The sequence below is a fragment of the Mirounga angustirostris genome, unplaced genomic scaffold (assembly GCF_029215605.1).
Source record: "Mirounga angustirostris isolate CCGP_5_RB_7025 unplaced genomic scaffold, mMirAng1.0.hap1 SCAF_9, whole genome shotgun sequence".
Taxonomy (NCBI): Eukaryota; Metazoa; Chordata; class Mammalia; order Carnivora; family Phocidae; genus Mirounga; species Mirounga angustirostris.
In genome coordinates this window covers 73,855,227-73,868,816 of record NW_026991717.1, presented here as the reverse complement: position 1 = coordinate 73,868,816, position 13,590 = coordinate 73,855,227, and the positions used below count along the sequence as shown (strand labels likewise).

At 54.7% G+C, this 13,590-nt stretch overlaps 3 protein-coding genes across 6 annotated transcripts; 1 reads left to right on the top strand and 2 right to left on the bottom strand.

Moving 5' to 3' along the window:
- Nucleotides 1-817: 817 nt before the first annotated feature.
- Nucleotides 818-2,726, bottom strand: LTB4R2 (leukotriene B4 receptor 2). The gene has a single exon (XM_045901954.3). The coding sequence runs from the start codon at nucleotides 2,705-2,707 to the stop codon at nucleotides 1,631-1,633; it is 1,077 nt and encodes a 358-aa protein (XP_045757910.1). The 5' UTR covers nucleotides 2,708-2,726; the 3' UTR covers nucleotides 818-1,630.
- Nucleotides 2,727-2,773: 47 nt separating this feature from the next.
- CIDEB (cell death inducing DFFA like effector b) lies at nucleotides 2,774-8,156 on the top strand. 2 transcript variants are annotated; one of them, XM_064570883.1, is made up of 5 exons: nucleotides 2,774-4,119; nucleotides 5,808-5,952; nucleotides 6,835-6,984; nucleotides 7,211-7,401; nucleotides 7,567-8,156. In XM_064570883.1, the coding sequence occupies exons 2-5, from the start codon at nucleotides 5,821-5,823 to the stop codon at nucleotides 7,703-7,705; spliced, it is 612 nt and encodes a 203-aa protein (XP_064426953.1). In that variant the 5' UTR covers nucleotides 2,774-4,119; nucleotides 5,808-5,820; the 3' UTR covers nucleotides 7,706-8,156. The 2 variants fall into 2 exon arrangements, with proteins under 2 accessions (XP_064426953.1, XP_045756572.1); XM_045900616.3 differs by lacking the exon at nucleotides 2,774-4,119 and adding an exon at nucleotides 4,136-5,497.
- On the bottom strand, nucleotides 8,130-13,533 carry NOP9 (NOP9 nucleolar protein). 3 transcript variants are annotated; one of them, XM_045900611.3, is made up of 10 exons: nucleotides 13,183-13,533; nucleotides 12,511-12,966; nucleotides 11,425-11,535; nucleotides 11,041-11,182; nucleotides 10,755-10,947; nucleotides 9,973-10,113; nucleotides 9,463-9,588; nucleotides 9,070-9,306; nucleotides 8,749-8,854; nucleotides 8,130-8,406 (listed from the first exon to the last, which is right to left on the bottom strand). In XM_045900611.3, exons 1-10 carry the CDS (start codon nucleotides 13,427-13,429, stop codon nucleotides 8,249-8,251), a joined length of 1,917 nt encoding a protein of 638 aa, XP_045756567.1. In that variant the 5' UTR covers nucleotides 13,430-13,533; the 3' UTR covers nucleotides 8,130-8,248. The 3 variants fall into 3 exon arrangements, with proteins under 3 accessions (XP_045756567.1, XP_064426952.1, XP_045756568.1); XM_064570882.1 differs by lacking the exon at nucleotides 9,463-9,588; XM_045900612.3 differs by lacking the exon at nucleotides 9,973-10,113.
- Between the last annotated feature and the right edge of the window lie 57 nt (nucleotides 13,534-13,590).

Here is a 13,590-nt window from a genome sequence, read left to right as displayed (position 1 = left end):
AGGATGTGATGCAAAGAAATGGGCTGAAACCGCAGCAAGAAGGCAGAGTGGAGGAAGGGCTTTCTGACCACAGATGTTGTGAGACGGGGACTATGGAAGAGAGTAAGTTAGGGAGCCTCTGCCCCGGCACATGTGAACAGGAAGAAGCCCCTGCTGTCAGTGTTTGGGGAGAAAGTTCTGGCTCAGAGCTCCAGGGTCAACCAGAGGCTCCTTCTGGCAGAAGCTGGGTTGTCTTTGCTTCCTCTCCCAAACTACTCCCCACCTCCATGTCTCTCAATGGCCTTTATTCCTCCACCCCAGACTAGATACTCTAAGCATACTTCCTGCTCCCCAAATCCAGAGTTCCACTTCCGCCTCAGTTTGGGTGGCCCTGGCGTGACCCTGAGGACTGAATTTCCTTTGTTGTTTCTTGGCCTCGGCCTGGGTGGTGTAAACAGTCACTAATGCAGAACCTGGGGTGATGGTCCCGAGGGAGCACTCACATAAACGGCCATCAAAGTTTGCCAGGGACTGAGAGGACTGGGGCACTAAAACTGGGAAAGCCTTGGGCAAACCAGGACGAGTCGGTCACACTAGTGACCACATGTGTGTGCACGTGGACACCCTCTAATAAAGAATCCTATCCTACATCCTCAAACTCAAAAGTGTCAGGATCCGTAACAGCTTTAGGACCTAGAGGTGGACAGACTCCAAAAGATGGAGGCCAAGAAGTACTGGAGGGTGCTGAGCAACAGCTAGCAGTCTTGGGAGGAGTCAAGATTTGGCAGAAAGAAAAAGGAGACAAAGGAGAGGGGACGCCTCCCTGAAAAATTCTTCCTGTCCTCCAGCCATCCACACCATTCCCCATACCTGCTCAGCTCCAAGCCCCAAACGTCCCCAGGGGTGAGCATGTGCCTGCTCCTGGGCTCCTTTTTGAGTCAGTTGACCTTTGGGGGAAGAGTTGGATTCAGAGGGGAAGACAAATCCGACGCCCACGGCTCCTTCCCCCGCTGTACCAACCGCAAGACAGGAAAACTTTCCTTTCAAACACCACAGATTGTCTTTCCCCTTCCAGAGCCAGGTTTTTCTCCACTCGGCTCTTGCAGACCCTAGAGAATGGATCCCATCCCCATCCCTCATTCAAGCACCCATACCTTTCTTTCCTCTTTCTCCCTTTATTTCCAGAGTGGTTCAATAGGTTGGCCTGGGGGGACCTAGGCCACCTGGGCTGGGGAGGACAAGTCAAGATGCCACTGAAGGCTGGCAGTGCCCAGCCTTGGGCTGACCCAGGAGAGAACCAGGTGGCTTCGGTACAACTCAGGCATGATGAACTACCAGTGGGGGCATGCTTACCCCATCATGTAATGCCCCCCCCCCCCCCAGTGTATTTCACAGTAGCTCTTGGCAGCAAGTCAGCAGCTCTGGCACAGAGGCACATGCCAACCTGCAAGCACACAGTGCCATCACCTCTTGCAGTCCCTCTGTTTGGAGGTACCTGGGCCTGCCCCAGGGGTATAATAATTCTGCCCAGAAAGATCCAAACTGTGGCCAGAGAAGGGTCCCCAAATGCTCCAGAGTGGTTCCCTGAGTTCTGGGGGAGGGACGATGGAAGGGGACAGGGAAGAGGCAGGCCCGGTTGTAGGGTTTGGTGTCAAGGTTCCCATCCCTGACTGTCCTTCTTCACCCCGCCGCCGGGGTCTCCATCGCCCTGGCCCTGCGCCACCACTTTGAGCCGAGGGGTAGCTCGGAGCTCCATGGTCCCCTCCCTAGAGCGGCCGCCCCCTCGGGCCTCTCCCGAGCCCTCGAAGAGCCGCGTGAGGAAGCCGGGGCCTGCCCGGGGCAGCAGATCCCCGGCGGTGAAGACGTAGAGCACCGGGTTGACGCTGGAGCTGAAGAAGGCCAAAGCGGTAGTTCCAGCCCGCGCTGCCTGGCCCGCCCCGCCCAGCCTCGCCAGGGCCCCTCCGGGCGGAGCCAGCGCGGCCGCCACCTGCAGAATGTTGACCGCGTGGTAGGGGGCCCAGAGCAAGCCGAAGGCGAGCACGATGGCGCTCACCAGCCGGCCCACCCGCGTCCCGTGCCGCCCGGCGCCCCAGCGGGCGCCCCGCAGCCGCGCCAGCGTCAGGCCGTAGCAGCCGAGCACCAGCCCGAAGGGGAGCACGAAGGCCGTCAGCGTCTCCAGGCTCAGGTGGGCGGCGGCGTGGGCCGGCGACGGGTGGCACAGCTGGCACACTCGGCCCCCCCACACGTGCCGGTAGACGGCGGCCGGGGCGGCGAGCAGCAGCGCCGCCAGCCAGACGGCCAGCAGCAGGCGGCGGGCCAGGGCCGGACTGCGCAGCCAGGGCGCCAGGAACGGCCGGGTGACGGCCAGGCAGCGCTGCAGGCTGAGCAGGCTGGTGAGCAGGACGCTGGCGTACATGCTGAGCGCGCACGCGTAGTACACGGCCTTGCAGCCCGCCTGGCCCAGCGGCCACGTCCGCCCCGCCAGGAAGGCCACGAAGAGCGGCGTGAGCAGCAGCACCGCGCCGTCGGCCAGCGCCAGGTGCAGCACGAGCGTGGCCGCCAGCGGTCGCCCCCGTGCGGGCCGCCAGCCCGCCAAGCTCCACACGACGAAGCCATTGCCGGGCAGCCCCAGCAGCGCCGCCAGCAGTAGGAAGGCCGTGCCCGTGACGCGCGAGGCCTTCCAGCTCAGCAGCGTCTCGTTCCCCGGGGGCCGGTAGCAGGCCAACATTCTTCTGCGCCTACCGGGGTGGGGGTGGGGGTGGGGGTGGGGGCGGGGACGGGGGTGGGGGAGACGGAAAGGGCCATAGAAGGCATTTAGGGACTCTGTCTCCTCCCACCTCCCTGTCCTCCGTCTCGGAGCCTTGACTCAAACACTACTTCTTGGAACCCAAATGCCCTGCTGTCAGTCAGCTGACCTCCCCAGGCCTGACTCCTGGTTCCCACTCTCACGACCTCCATCTCCACCCCCTTTAGCTGGGCCCCTCCTTTGTCCAGCCCCATTCCTTCTACCTCAGCGCAACGTGAGTGGTGGGAAGTCAGCGTGGATGAGCAGAGCTACTTACCTAGCCGGGAGCTAGAAGGATGGTGGGCCCACCAGGAGCCTGGGAAGCTGAAAGGCACAGCAGCAGTGGGAGAGGTGCCTACTCACGCCCTGTGCCTGTCAGGTTTGCAGTGTGAGACAAGAATGGGGAGGGACAAGGTGGGGCTCTTCTCTGGCCTCTCACTGGGGCCCTTCCAGCACTCTACTCTTTCCCATCACTAACAGGCCCAGGCGTGTGAGAGTCCGCCTCCCTAGGAAATAGGATAAGCTGCAGGGTACAGATAAGGTTCCCAGATCATGTAGGTGAGTAGGGACACTGCTGAGTCCTGACTCTGGGTCCTGCATCTGCACTCATGCCTCCCCCCCAGTTCTGGCCCCAGTTGTCCCATCCCTGCCACCCGCCTGTTATATGCTCTCAGGCTTCCCTGGCCGGCACTCAGCAGAGAAGGTGACCCAAACTACTCATTCCCCCAGCTGCTCTATCTTGGCCCATTTCCAGACTTCTGATCCAGCTGAGCCCCCTTTTCCCTCAGTTTCCTACCTGCTCCTCTTATCTTTTACCTTAGGCCCTGCCCCAGTTGTTCCCCCCTCCCAGGGAGGGGGGGGCTCTCACTGGGCTGTCATTGACAGCCTCCAGTCACGGTACTGAGTTCTGGAGGATGCATGGAGGTACAAGGGGCTTATACCCTCCTTTTTTTTTTTTTTTTAAGATTTTATTTATTTATTTGATAGAGAGCGAGACACAGCGAGAGAGGGAACACAAGCAGGGGGAGTGGAAGAGGGAGAAGCGGGCTTCCCATTGAGCAGGGAGTCCGATGCAGGGCTCGATCCCAGGACCCTGAGATCATGACCTGAGCCGAAGGCAGACGCTTAACAACTGAGCCACCCAGACGCCCCAGCTTATACCCTCCTTGAGGAATCATAACACACAACCTCCAAGAGACCCTACTACCGAGCTGCACCAGGATACAAGATAAGAAGAAAAGAATCGGTGCATTGGTAGAGACATACCGACAAGAAGGCTTCTCTGGGTGAAGAAGTCAGGCAAAGCCTGGAAATGAAGAAATTCTAGGGGGACCCGGTACACTGATAAGGTGGAGGTAAGGGGAAAGATCCCCGTCCAGTCAACAGCTGGAACTGGAGGCTCCCAAGGAGCCAGGACGCCAGTATTGTCTCAGTTTGGGTTACTTCCAAAGCACAGCCTGAATTAAGGGCTTGGGTACAGGTAATCCTGCATCTGGCAGGTCAGCTCTGGAAGCAGGAGTGAGGGAGCAGGGCAGAAGAGGGAAAAAGAGAGCCAGGAAGAGTATGTTGTTGGGTCTCTTCAGTAGGGATCAGGAAGCTCTCAGAATTACACAGAACACCTTCCAGAAAGACTGAAGACTGGGACACTGGTGCCCAGCTTGTATTCCCCATGGTCTGAGGGCTGTCCAGAGGTATTATACACATTTGCAGCCTGTTCTTGTCAGAGGTCTTAGTGGGCTGCCACAGCTTCGGACACCGAGGCAGGAAAGCAGAGATTCACACTCATGTGACGGGTTCAGCCTTAGTGAGATCTGAGCTTCCAGACAAATGTCCACCACAACTGTCGCTGAAATCAGAGCAGACTCAGGGTACCAAAAGCTAGTCTCAGTGTCTTCAAAGGACACACCCCCCTTCACAACTCCTTCGTGCCCATTAAGTGGCCAAAAGAGAAAGGTAAGAGAGAAAGTGACCAATCCAGTGTGGCTAAAGTGAGCAGTTCTGGAGAACGAAGCCGGTTCCTCCCCTAGATCAGGGAGGAAGAAGCAGGGAAGCAGGAAGGCCATGGTCCCTGCCAGGATCCTGGTAATCCTGGATCCATGCAGCAGGATCCATCCTCCACTCACCGCCCACCCTGGCACTCTGCCTTACCCCTCATTGTGTTCAAGCCCTGCCCACAATCCCACCCTCAGCCTGGCCTCCCTTTTCCTAAAGCTGCAGTTTGTGGCTTTCACAGTAGGTGGCGGCAAGTCCAGTGCAAATCCCATATAATGCAACTTCTCAAGGATGGGAGCCCAAAACTATCCCTAGAAATTCTCTCCATAGAAAGAAAAAGACCAGAGATCATATCCCATCCTCTTACACCGTTCCCACTTATCCTCAGCACACACCGCCACCAAAGACACACACACACACACCCCCAAGCTTCTGTGACCTTTGCGGCAACTCTGGGCCTCAATCCCTCCTCCACGATCCCATCTAGGCCCCTCCTTTTTCCCTCCCCTTGGACTTTGCCCTTCTTACTGGCCTGGCAGGCGGGGCCAGAGTCCGGGGTGACTCATCTCCCACCTCACTGGGGCTGAGACCCCAGCTCTGTAACAGAAAACACCACCACTTCGGCCCCAGCACAGCAGAGAACCACCCAGCCTAGAACTCACCGGGAGAAGCAACTATCCTCCTGCTCCTTCCCTCCACCATGGAGTACCTCTCATCCCTAGACCCCAGCGGTCTGCTCAGGTGATTTCTAACCCTCCTCTCTACCCTCCAACACTGAGGATAGTGCACGGCAACAAAATTCCACTCAGCCCCTAGGAGACTCAGAGACTAACGTACCCCTTCCCTTCCCCGCCCCAGTTTTCCACAGTGGGCTTGTCCAGCTATGGAACCACCACTGACCACCCCTCCTCCGTGGTCTCTCCCTCTCTCCCTAGGCTACTCTGATCTCCAAACCTAGATCCCTCCCTAACTGTCCAAGTACCCCACCCCCAGTCATCCCCACTGCAGTCACCAAACTCCTCAGTTCTTGACCTTTCTCGCCAACTACCAGGTCGGTATCCAATATGAGCTCTGAGTTTGGCCGGAAAGTCTGGACTTCAGCTCCACCACCCCAGCGACCTTTCCGAGTCTGTGATCACAAGCGGACCACCCGGAAAGGTCTGACAGCTGCCACCCGCCAGGAACTGCTAGACAAGGTAAGTGAGCCAATTCCCTAAGTTCCGATTGCAGGGGCAGCCAGGGCGCTAGAGAAGAGTGAGAACTTGGAGTGAACAGAAAGGCTGAGGTTAGTTACATGGCTGCCCCTCCCTCTAAGGGCTAAAGGGCAGGGGGACGGTCAGCCCAATGACCAATGCTGTATTTAGGTCGATTCATTTCTTTTCCAGGGGGTAGAGGAAGGAGTAGATAAGGGAGGGTTGGAGGGATGGCATTCAGAAGTCAGTATGGAGTGTCGATTTGTATGACAAATCAAGTTCAAGTCCTGATTCTATCAGGACTTGCTGGTTTGCTAGTGTCAAACTGTAGGAAGTTGTTCAGTCTATCAAAACTTCAGTTTCTTCATCCACAGAAAGGGAATAATGACACACCTTCCTCCTAGAGTTGTTGAAAGCAGTCAAAGAGGACAATGTATGTAAAGTACTACATAGATGCCTGACACTAATGAAGACTCAAAAAGGTTAAGCGTCATTATTACTGAAAACAGTTCTGGAGGACTCTCTGAGGGTGGGGACAGTGAGGTAGGACACTGGAGATAAGACCGAAGGATGGACCTCAACAGAAGCAAGCGAGGTTTTCAATTACAAGCCAGTAGGAATGGTTCAAAGGAGTACAGGGGAGAAGACAGTGACGTGGACAATGACATAGGAGCAAAGAGGAAAAGAAGTCAGCCCTTAGTGAGGGTCCCCCAGCAACTGAAGAACACCGAGCGCTGGAGCCATTTGAAGGGATGGCAATTTTCCAGGAAGTAGAGTTGGGGTATCAGCCAGCATCTAGGGCCAACCAATGGATGTGGGGTAGCTGGGGAGGGAGGGGCATGGCTAAGCTCTGCGCCTTCCCTCCTGCTTCCTGTGGCTGGGCAGGCACTGGAGGCCCTGCTGCTGAGAGGGATGCTAACACTGGTGCTGGAGGAGGATGGGACCGCTGTGGAGAGTGAGGACTTCTTCCAGCTTTTGGAGGATGACACATGCCTGATGGTGCTGGAGTGCGGGCAGAGCTGGAGCCCCAGCAAGGTGAGAGGCCACCGTGGGGCTGTTGTCGGCCACCAGTCTCTCTCGAGCTTCTCTAGCCCAACCATGATCATGGGGGCGGACACACTGGGAGAGGCGAGGAGTTGCCAAGGACACCTTATAGGGGACAAATGGTCCAGGCAAGAGTGGGTCTGACCTAGTGCTGATGGGGAATAGTGGTGGGTGCCTGGGTGGGAGGGTGCACTGCACTGATGGAAGTGCCCTGCAGAGTGGCATGCTGTCATATGGCCTGGGCCGGGAGAAGCCCAAGCACAGCAAGGACATCGCCCGCATCACCTTTGACGTATACAAGCAAAACCCTCGAGACCTCTTTGGCAGCCTCAATATCAAAGCCACGTTCTACGGGCTCTACTCCATGAGTTGTGACTTTCAAGGACTCGGCCCAAAGAAAGTACTCAGGTCAGAGACCAACAGGTCATGTTTCCCCATCCCCCTACAGTTGCAGCACCCCTCATTCCTTCTGCACTCACCTACCCCATTAGCTCTCCCTTGTGGAAAACCCCCTTGATGGCCTCCTCCCAGGTTCCCCCACCCATCCGACTCCATCTTGTCTCTGCCCTTCAGGGAGCTCCTCCGTTGGACCTCTGCACTGCTGCAAGGCCTGGGCCATATGCTCCTGGGAATTGCCTCCAGCCTTCGCCATGTAACAGAAGGGGCCGAGCAGTGGCACTGGCAGCAGCAGGGTCGCCTCCATCCCTACTGAGAAGGGGCTCTGAGCTGCTTTCTGCCCCTAGACTCACTGCAAGAGACATACTGTGAGGACTGTGAGGGCATCGGCTTTGGAGATGTGAGGACAGTGTAGATGAGATGACTCACCTGATTTCCCCCACTGTCTTCTGACCCCATTGTTACAGGCCCCATCAGCATAAGGCCTTCCAGCCCTAGCCTATACCCTTTCCTGAAGAATGCTGTTCCCTTCCCAGCCAGCTTTCCACCCTCCCACTTACCCTGAAAGGCCACAAGCCCATCCCCAAGCATCTCAATTCCACCCTCCTGATCATTGCTACATCTAGATTCTTTGCACCTCCTCCTGTCCCTAAGCTTCCCAATGCACTGAATTCGGCCCTCTTTGACTTTGTCTAGATTTCTTTATACACTTCTCCCCAAAATAACAAAAACATTTCCAATAAAAATATAAAAATATTTATTATTAAGACTTCTGACTCCTACTTAAACTACAAAGGGGACAGGACAGGTATGCCCTTTACCCCTCCCCCATCAACACCCAGTCCCAGATCCAAAGGCCTCAGTCTTCAAGTATTGAGTTCAAAGCCCGCCTCCTCTTGGCTACTGCCCCCTGCTGCTGTTCCCAAGCCTCTCGGCGCTTCAAGAAAGTAGTCAGGGCCACGTTTCGAGCCACATGGTGGCCAAAAGGGTCTCTTATCAGCTCCTGGTTCCGCTCCCCTGCAAATGGAAACACTCATGTTCAGTATCATCATGCAGTCACCCACCATGCTCAAAGGGACTCCCCCTGAGTGAAAGCCCTTCCATTTTCCCTGGGCCCTGGGTTGGTCTCGGGATCATGAATACCTCACTCTCCAAAGAGGAGAAGCTAGGGGCGGGGTGGGAGCTCAGGGCTGCATAATCAGCAGAGGAGAAGGGGAGGAGAGCAGACTGCTAAGAACCCATGGCCAACACCATCCTTTAGAACCGAAGTCTCTGCTAAATTTAAGTCCCCTCTCCAGCCACCCAGCCGTCTGAAGTGAGGGAAGTTTGGAAAGGTCAGAGAGAGGTGCCAATACTCACCCAGCTCAGCAGCAATTTCCTTCCGGGCCCCCAAGGCTGCTCCACTCCAGATGGCATCTAGTACACGGCTGCCATGGCGACTACAGGCCAGAGCCACATATTGTCCCTGCAGTGAGACAGGCAAGGTAGGTCCCCCTAGGGCAGTCCACAAAAGGTGTGCTGGGGAGGGCAAGGGTGAAGTGAAGTTTCCAAAGCTTATAGGTGGAGTCAAGAGAATCTGGGAACTACATATTCTCTCTTTGACTCTGAAGGACAGTACCAGGGCAAGCTCATGTTCTCTTAAATGGATGTTGGTGGGGGCATCAAAGCAGAAACTAGAACCTTTAGGGTCTTCAGCACACGGCGGCGCTGCTTGCGCGTCACGGAGGGGCTGGTCAGGATGGCATCGAGCACGTGTGAGCCAGCAGGGCTCTGGGCTAGAGTCAGAAGTTGTGGTCCCGTCAAAGCACCCAGACTTTGAAGTATAACACCAGGACTAGAGAAATGCAACAGATGCTGGAGCAGGAGAGACCCCAGGACTGTCACGTCCCCCAGGGCCCTGGCCGTGGCCATGTCCACCTGGAAGGACAGAGAGAGGGCATTAGGAGGCAGCCACCAAACTGCCACCTCTGCCTGGATGAAGCCAGAGACCTCACCACCCTCACCACAAGGGTGAAGGACTTTTTAAACCCTGGCCCCCAACTAGTCACTGGCTTGGCCCCTCTCCTACCTCACCTGGTGCTCTGCAGGCACTGCCCCCTCCTCCTCCAGCAGTCCATAGTACACCTCATAAGCCATCAAAGTGGCAAAGAGAGGCACACAGGCCACTTGCCGGGAAGAGGGCTCTGCACAGTGGAATGCCTACAGGAGAGGACAAAACATGATGAATCTGAGAACTACTTCATCCCTAACCCCGACTCTCTAGACAAGGCAAAGCATTCAGGAGACGTGAGAGTGTAAGCTGCACAAGGGCAGGATCTCCTCTGCCTTGCTGTATCCCCAGCCTCTATACACATGACAGGGGTTGAATAAACATTTAGTCCCTAAATAAACTGTTCTCTTAGTCCTGGGAGACAATTTTCATTCCAGGGCTAGGACATGGGTTTGGCGTCATTTTTCCCTGTATCTGCGAACTCCTCGGGCATGAGACCTCTTCGAGTCCAGAGATACAACCACTGAAGGTCAGAGAAGTCCTAACTGGTAGAATTTGAACTGAGGGCATAAACGGGTGGCGGGTAATATCACCTCCAACAACAGCAGCAGGACCTGGGCTTGGTGGGCCCCAACTCTGCGGCATGCCCCCACCAGGGCAATGACCACCCCTGGGTGACCTTGAGCCAGCACAGCTTCCAGGGCAGGGCTCAGCTCCTCAAACACAGGGGACAGCTGAGGAGAGACACAGAATGAAGAATCTTTGGCATTCTGTAACAGTGGACTAAGTTATTCAGAGAAATCTTCCTACTGAAAACAACTAAAAACGCTAGATAAGCATTGCCAATATCAGGGTTTGGGTTTGGCCACATAAAGTCCAGGACCAGGGGACAGTTCTAGAGGTGCCGCCTCACTTGGTGGGAGCAGGGTACTTTAAATGGCCACACTCTCAAGATAAAGGGATACTAGAATTAAATCCGCCCTTCTTACCCCAAATCCCAACCCATGAAATCACAGGCAAGCATGCCTTGGTGCTAAGCAGCAAAGGCAAAAAGAAGCTACGGCAATAGCCCCAGCACTCACACAGATTTGTAGCTAAGTACCCAGAGTCTGACTGGACCATGGAACCTCAAGCTGCAAATCTGCATCAAGCCAGTCTCCTGCCAGGCACCTGAGAAGCTAACACAAATCCTTTCTGGGAAGAGGGCACTTTTGTCCTAAGCTCTGAGAAACCCCCAGGAATAACCTTTCAAGGGGAATGGCCAGCACACTGTCAGAGACACCGAGGCAGGCACACAATAAAATAAGGCCCAATGAACAAGAACTAGCAGAAACAACAGGGTACAGAAAGAGATCTAGCCCCATTCTCAACTCACCAGCTCAGTGGTAGTAATAGCATCCAGTAAACGCTGCAAAGGGAAGTTGGCAATAGGATGTGCAGCCAGGGCCTGCAGCTGCCCTTGGAAGTGATCCTCAAAGAGGCTCTGGAGCCTCAGGGGCTCCAACACCAGCAGGACCTGCTCCAGGAGTCTGGAGCTCGTCTGATCCCGCAGAAATAGCAGCAGGGGGCTAGGGACAAGGAGAACGTGATCAGGCAGCCTTTATTCTACTTCATCTAAAATACCCACATCACTTCATTCACTTCACACAGCTTGACCATACCTGCCATCTGCTGAGGAGTTGCGGCTACTCAGATAGCTGATTACAGCATTGCAGAGATGAGCACAAAACTGGGGCAGTTTGCGGTGTAAGATTTGTAAGGCCACTTGAAGGCAGAAACTGGAGATCTTGTCAGTGATAAATACTGTGGGAGAGAGCAGAAATAATCAAAGCAGCTCTTCCAAAATCTAGACAACCTGTACAACCTCAAACCTCAAGCAATAAGGTACCAGGGACTATGGACATAAAGGCTCTATACAGAGTCTTTGCAATATCAAACCAGATCAGATTTGAAGAGGAATATGACTGATCTAAGTAAGAGCTTTGCATGATGACAGTCACCTCCAGAAAAATGGTCCTAGATCCTCCTTCTATCACCCTCCTTACCGGCAATGTCCTTCAGAAAGCAAGAGCTCAGGTCCTGAAGGCAATTCAAGAAAGTTTCAGGGACCTCAAAATCAGTTGGCTTACACTCCCGAGCTGGGGCCCTTTGTGCATCTGAAAGATCAAAAACATGTGCAGTGCTGGGATCACAAACTACCATCCAAGAGGGAGAATGATTCCATAGATGATCAAGGATTCAGCTTGGAGATGCAGAACACGCATGAATATCTCTCCTCATCTGGATGACTGAACTGAGACTATGTTTCTGTTTTAAATTTTCTAAGAAATTTCAACCAGCTCCCCAGTGGTCCATAGGAGACAGGCCAAACTCTCAGTCAGGAATTCAAGGTGTTCCAAAATCAGGCCTCATCTAAACTCTCTAACCTTATTTCCCAGAGTTTTTCAAAATGTAGGTCACTGCCTATGAGTGCATCATGAAATCACTTTAGTGGATCTTTTTTTTAAGATTTTATTTATTTATTTGAGAGTGAGAATGAGAGAGCATGAGAGGGGGAGGGTCAGAGGGAGAAGCAGACTCCCTGCCGAGCAGGGAGCCTGATGCGGGACTCGATCCCGGGACTCCAGGATCATGACCTGAGCCGAAGGCAGTCGCTTAACCAACTGAGCCACCCAGGCGCCCCTAGTGGATCTTAACCAGGCCTTTTTCAATGGAATAGAACAGAATAAAATAAACCAGACAAGAAAATATCAAAGTGGACTGCATATATTAAGAATATTGTCTCTCGAAGTTCTGTTTTGAGTCCAATATCTGTATACATACACATAGGCAGGTTCAGTGATGTTTAAAAAAAAAAATTCTGTAAGTTGTGGTTAAAAAAAAAAATTGACATCCATTGCTCAAATGAATCACCTCTTACCCCTGGCCCATTCTACTAGCTGTCCCTCAAACACACTGACACATCCTCACCTCTGGGCCTCTGCACTAATCTTTGGTTTATTAAGCCTTGTCCTCATTTCTCTGCTAATTCTTCAAAGTCATGAGGAATTACTCTTCTGCTTACTCTCTCCTTCTGGACTTCCCAAACTCTCCTCTCCTCTAGGTCCACTTCCCTATCTTGTAGTACTTACCAGGTGACTGAGAGCCACGGTGCCTGGCTCTCTCAGACTCCAGAAGAGTCCCTCCCAACACCTGCAGCAGAGTTCTGACCACGAAGCTGCCATGTGTGTCTCCACAGTAGAAAAGAAAATCATCACACACCTCAGAGGCTAGTCCCAAAACCAGCTCCTCCAGGGTCTCCAAGGGACCATCCTTGCCATTCTCCTCCTCCTCCACGTCCTCCTCTTTCTCTGCCGGGCTCCCCAGCAATCGAGGCAGCTGCAGCAAAGCACTTTGCAATACATGCACCCCGCATCGATGACAGGCCACAGAGCGCAAGCTGGAGCGCAAAGCAGCCCAGACTCGACACAGCGGTCTCAGGGGACTGAATCCCAACAGTTCCTGCATAATCTCACTGCCAGTCTTGTTTGTGGCCAAGGCTAGGGCCTGAGCCTCCACTTCCTTCAAAACATTGTGCACCATCAGTTCTGGATAGACAAGAAAAGAAATATTTTAGAGACTGAGAAGAGAATAGGGTTATGTTCCATCAGTTAACCGAGTGAGGGAGAGGGGGGAGCGAGGAAGAGGATATGGGAGACGAGACTAAGTCCCTACGCCCTGGGGACCCATGAAAATTTCCCTGCCTGTCCTGGAATTTATGCCCAACGAATTCCTCTTAGTCCCACCCTGCGGTTGCTCCCCACCTCGTTCTTCTCCGGTCTCGGGAGCCTCTTTCAGCGCGGACAGCGCCCGGCGGAAATACCCCAGAGCTTCGGGGCTCAGGTGAGGGTGCGCATCTAGGGCCGGCTCCGAGCTCCGGTCGGGAGGCGGGCAGGGTGGCCGCCGGCGGCCTGGTGGGGGGCGCCCCGACCCCTTGGCCCCGCGCCCTCGTTTGCTACCTGCTGGGAACCGGCGCCCCGCCTTGTGCGGGGAGCGCGGACCCTGCCCCATGGATGCTAAAGCCCGTGTCCGTCCGCCAAAGCTTCCCCAGCCACAGGGGAACAAGCAGCCAGGCGCGCGCAGGGACCGGATGGAGTCTGGAAACGCCGACGCGCTCGGGACGCAGCATTACGTCATAGTTCCGCGACGACCCCTAGCCGAGCGGCGGCGCA

What these genes read in the sequence shown, in the direction of transcription:
- CIDEB (XM_045900616.3), top strand. Translation starts at nt 5,457, where the DNA reads ATGGAGTACCTCTCATCCCTAGACCCCAGCGGTCTGCTCAG. An exon ending in GACCCCAGCGGTCTGCTCAG is followed by an intron (nt 5,498 to 5,807) that starts GTGATTTCTAAC and finishes GCCAACTACCAG; the next exon opens with GTCGGTATCCAATATGAGCT. An exon ending in AGAGCTGGAGCCCCAGCAAG is followed by an intron (nt 6,985 to 7,210) that starts GTGAGAGGCCAC and finishes AGTGCCCTGCAG; the next exon opens with AGTGGCATGCTGTCATATGG.
- LTB4R2 (XM_045901954.3), bottom strand. Translation starts at nt 2,707, where the DNA reads ATGTTGGCCTGCTACCGGCCCCCGGGGAACGAGACGCTGCTGAGCTGG.
- NOP9 (XM_045900611.3), bottom strand. Translation starts at nt 13,429, where the DNA reads ATGGGGCAGGGTCCGCGCTCCCCGCACAAGGCGGGGCGCCGGTTCCCA. An exon ending in CTATTACTACCACTGAGCTG is followed by an intron (nt 10,114 to 10,754) that starts GTGAGTTGAGAA and finishes GTCTCTCCTCAG; the next exon opens with CTGTCCCCTGTGTTTGAGGA. An exon ending in GTGTGCTGAAGACCCTAAAG is followed by an intron (nt 8,855 to 9,069) that starts GTTCTAGTTTCT and finishes GTCTCACTGCAG; the next exon opens with GGACAATATGTGGCTCTGGC.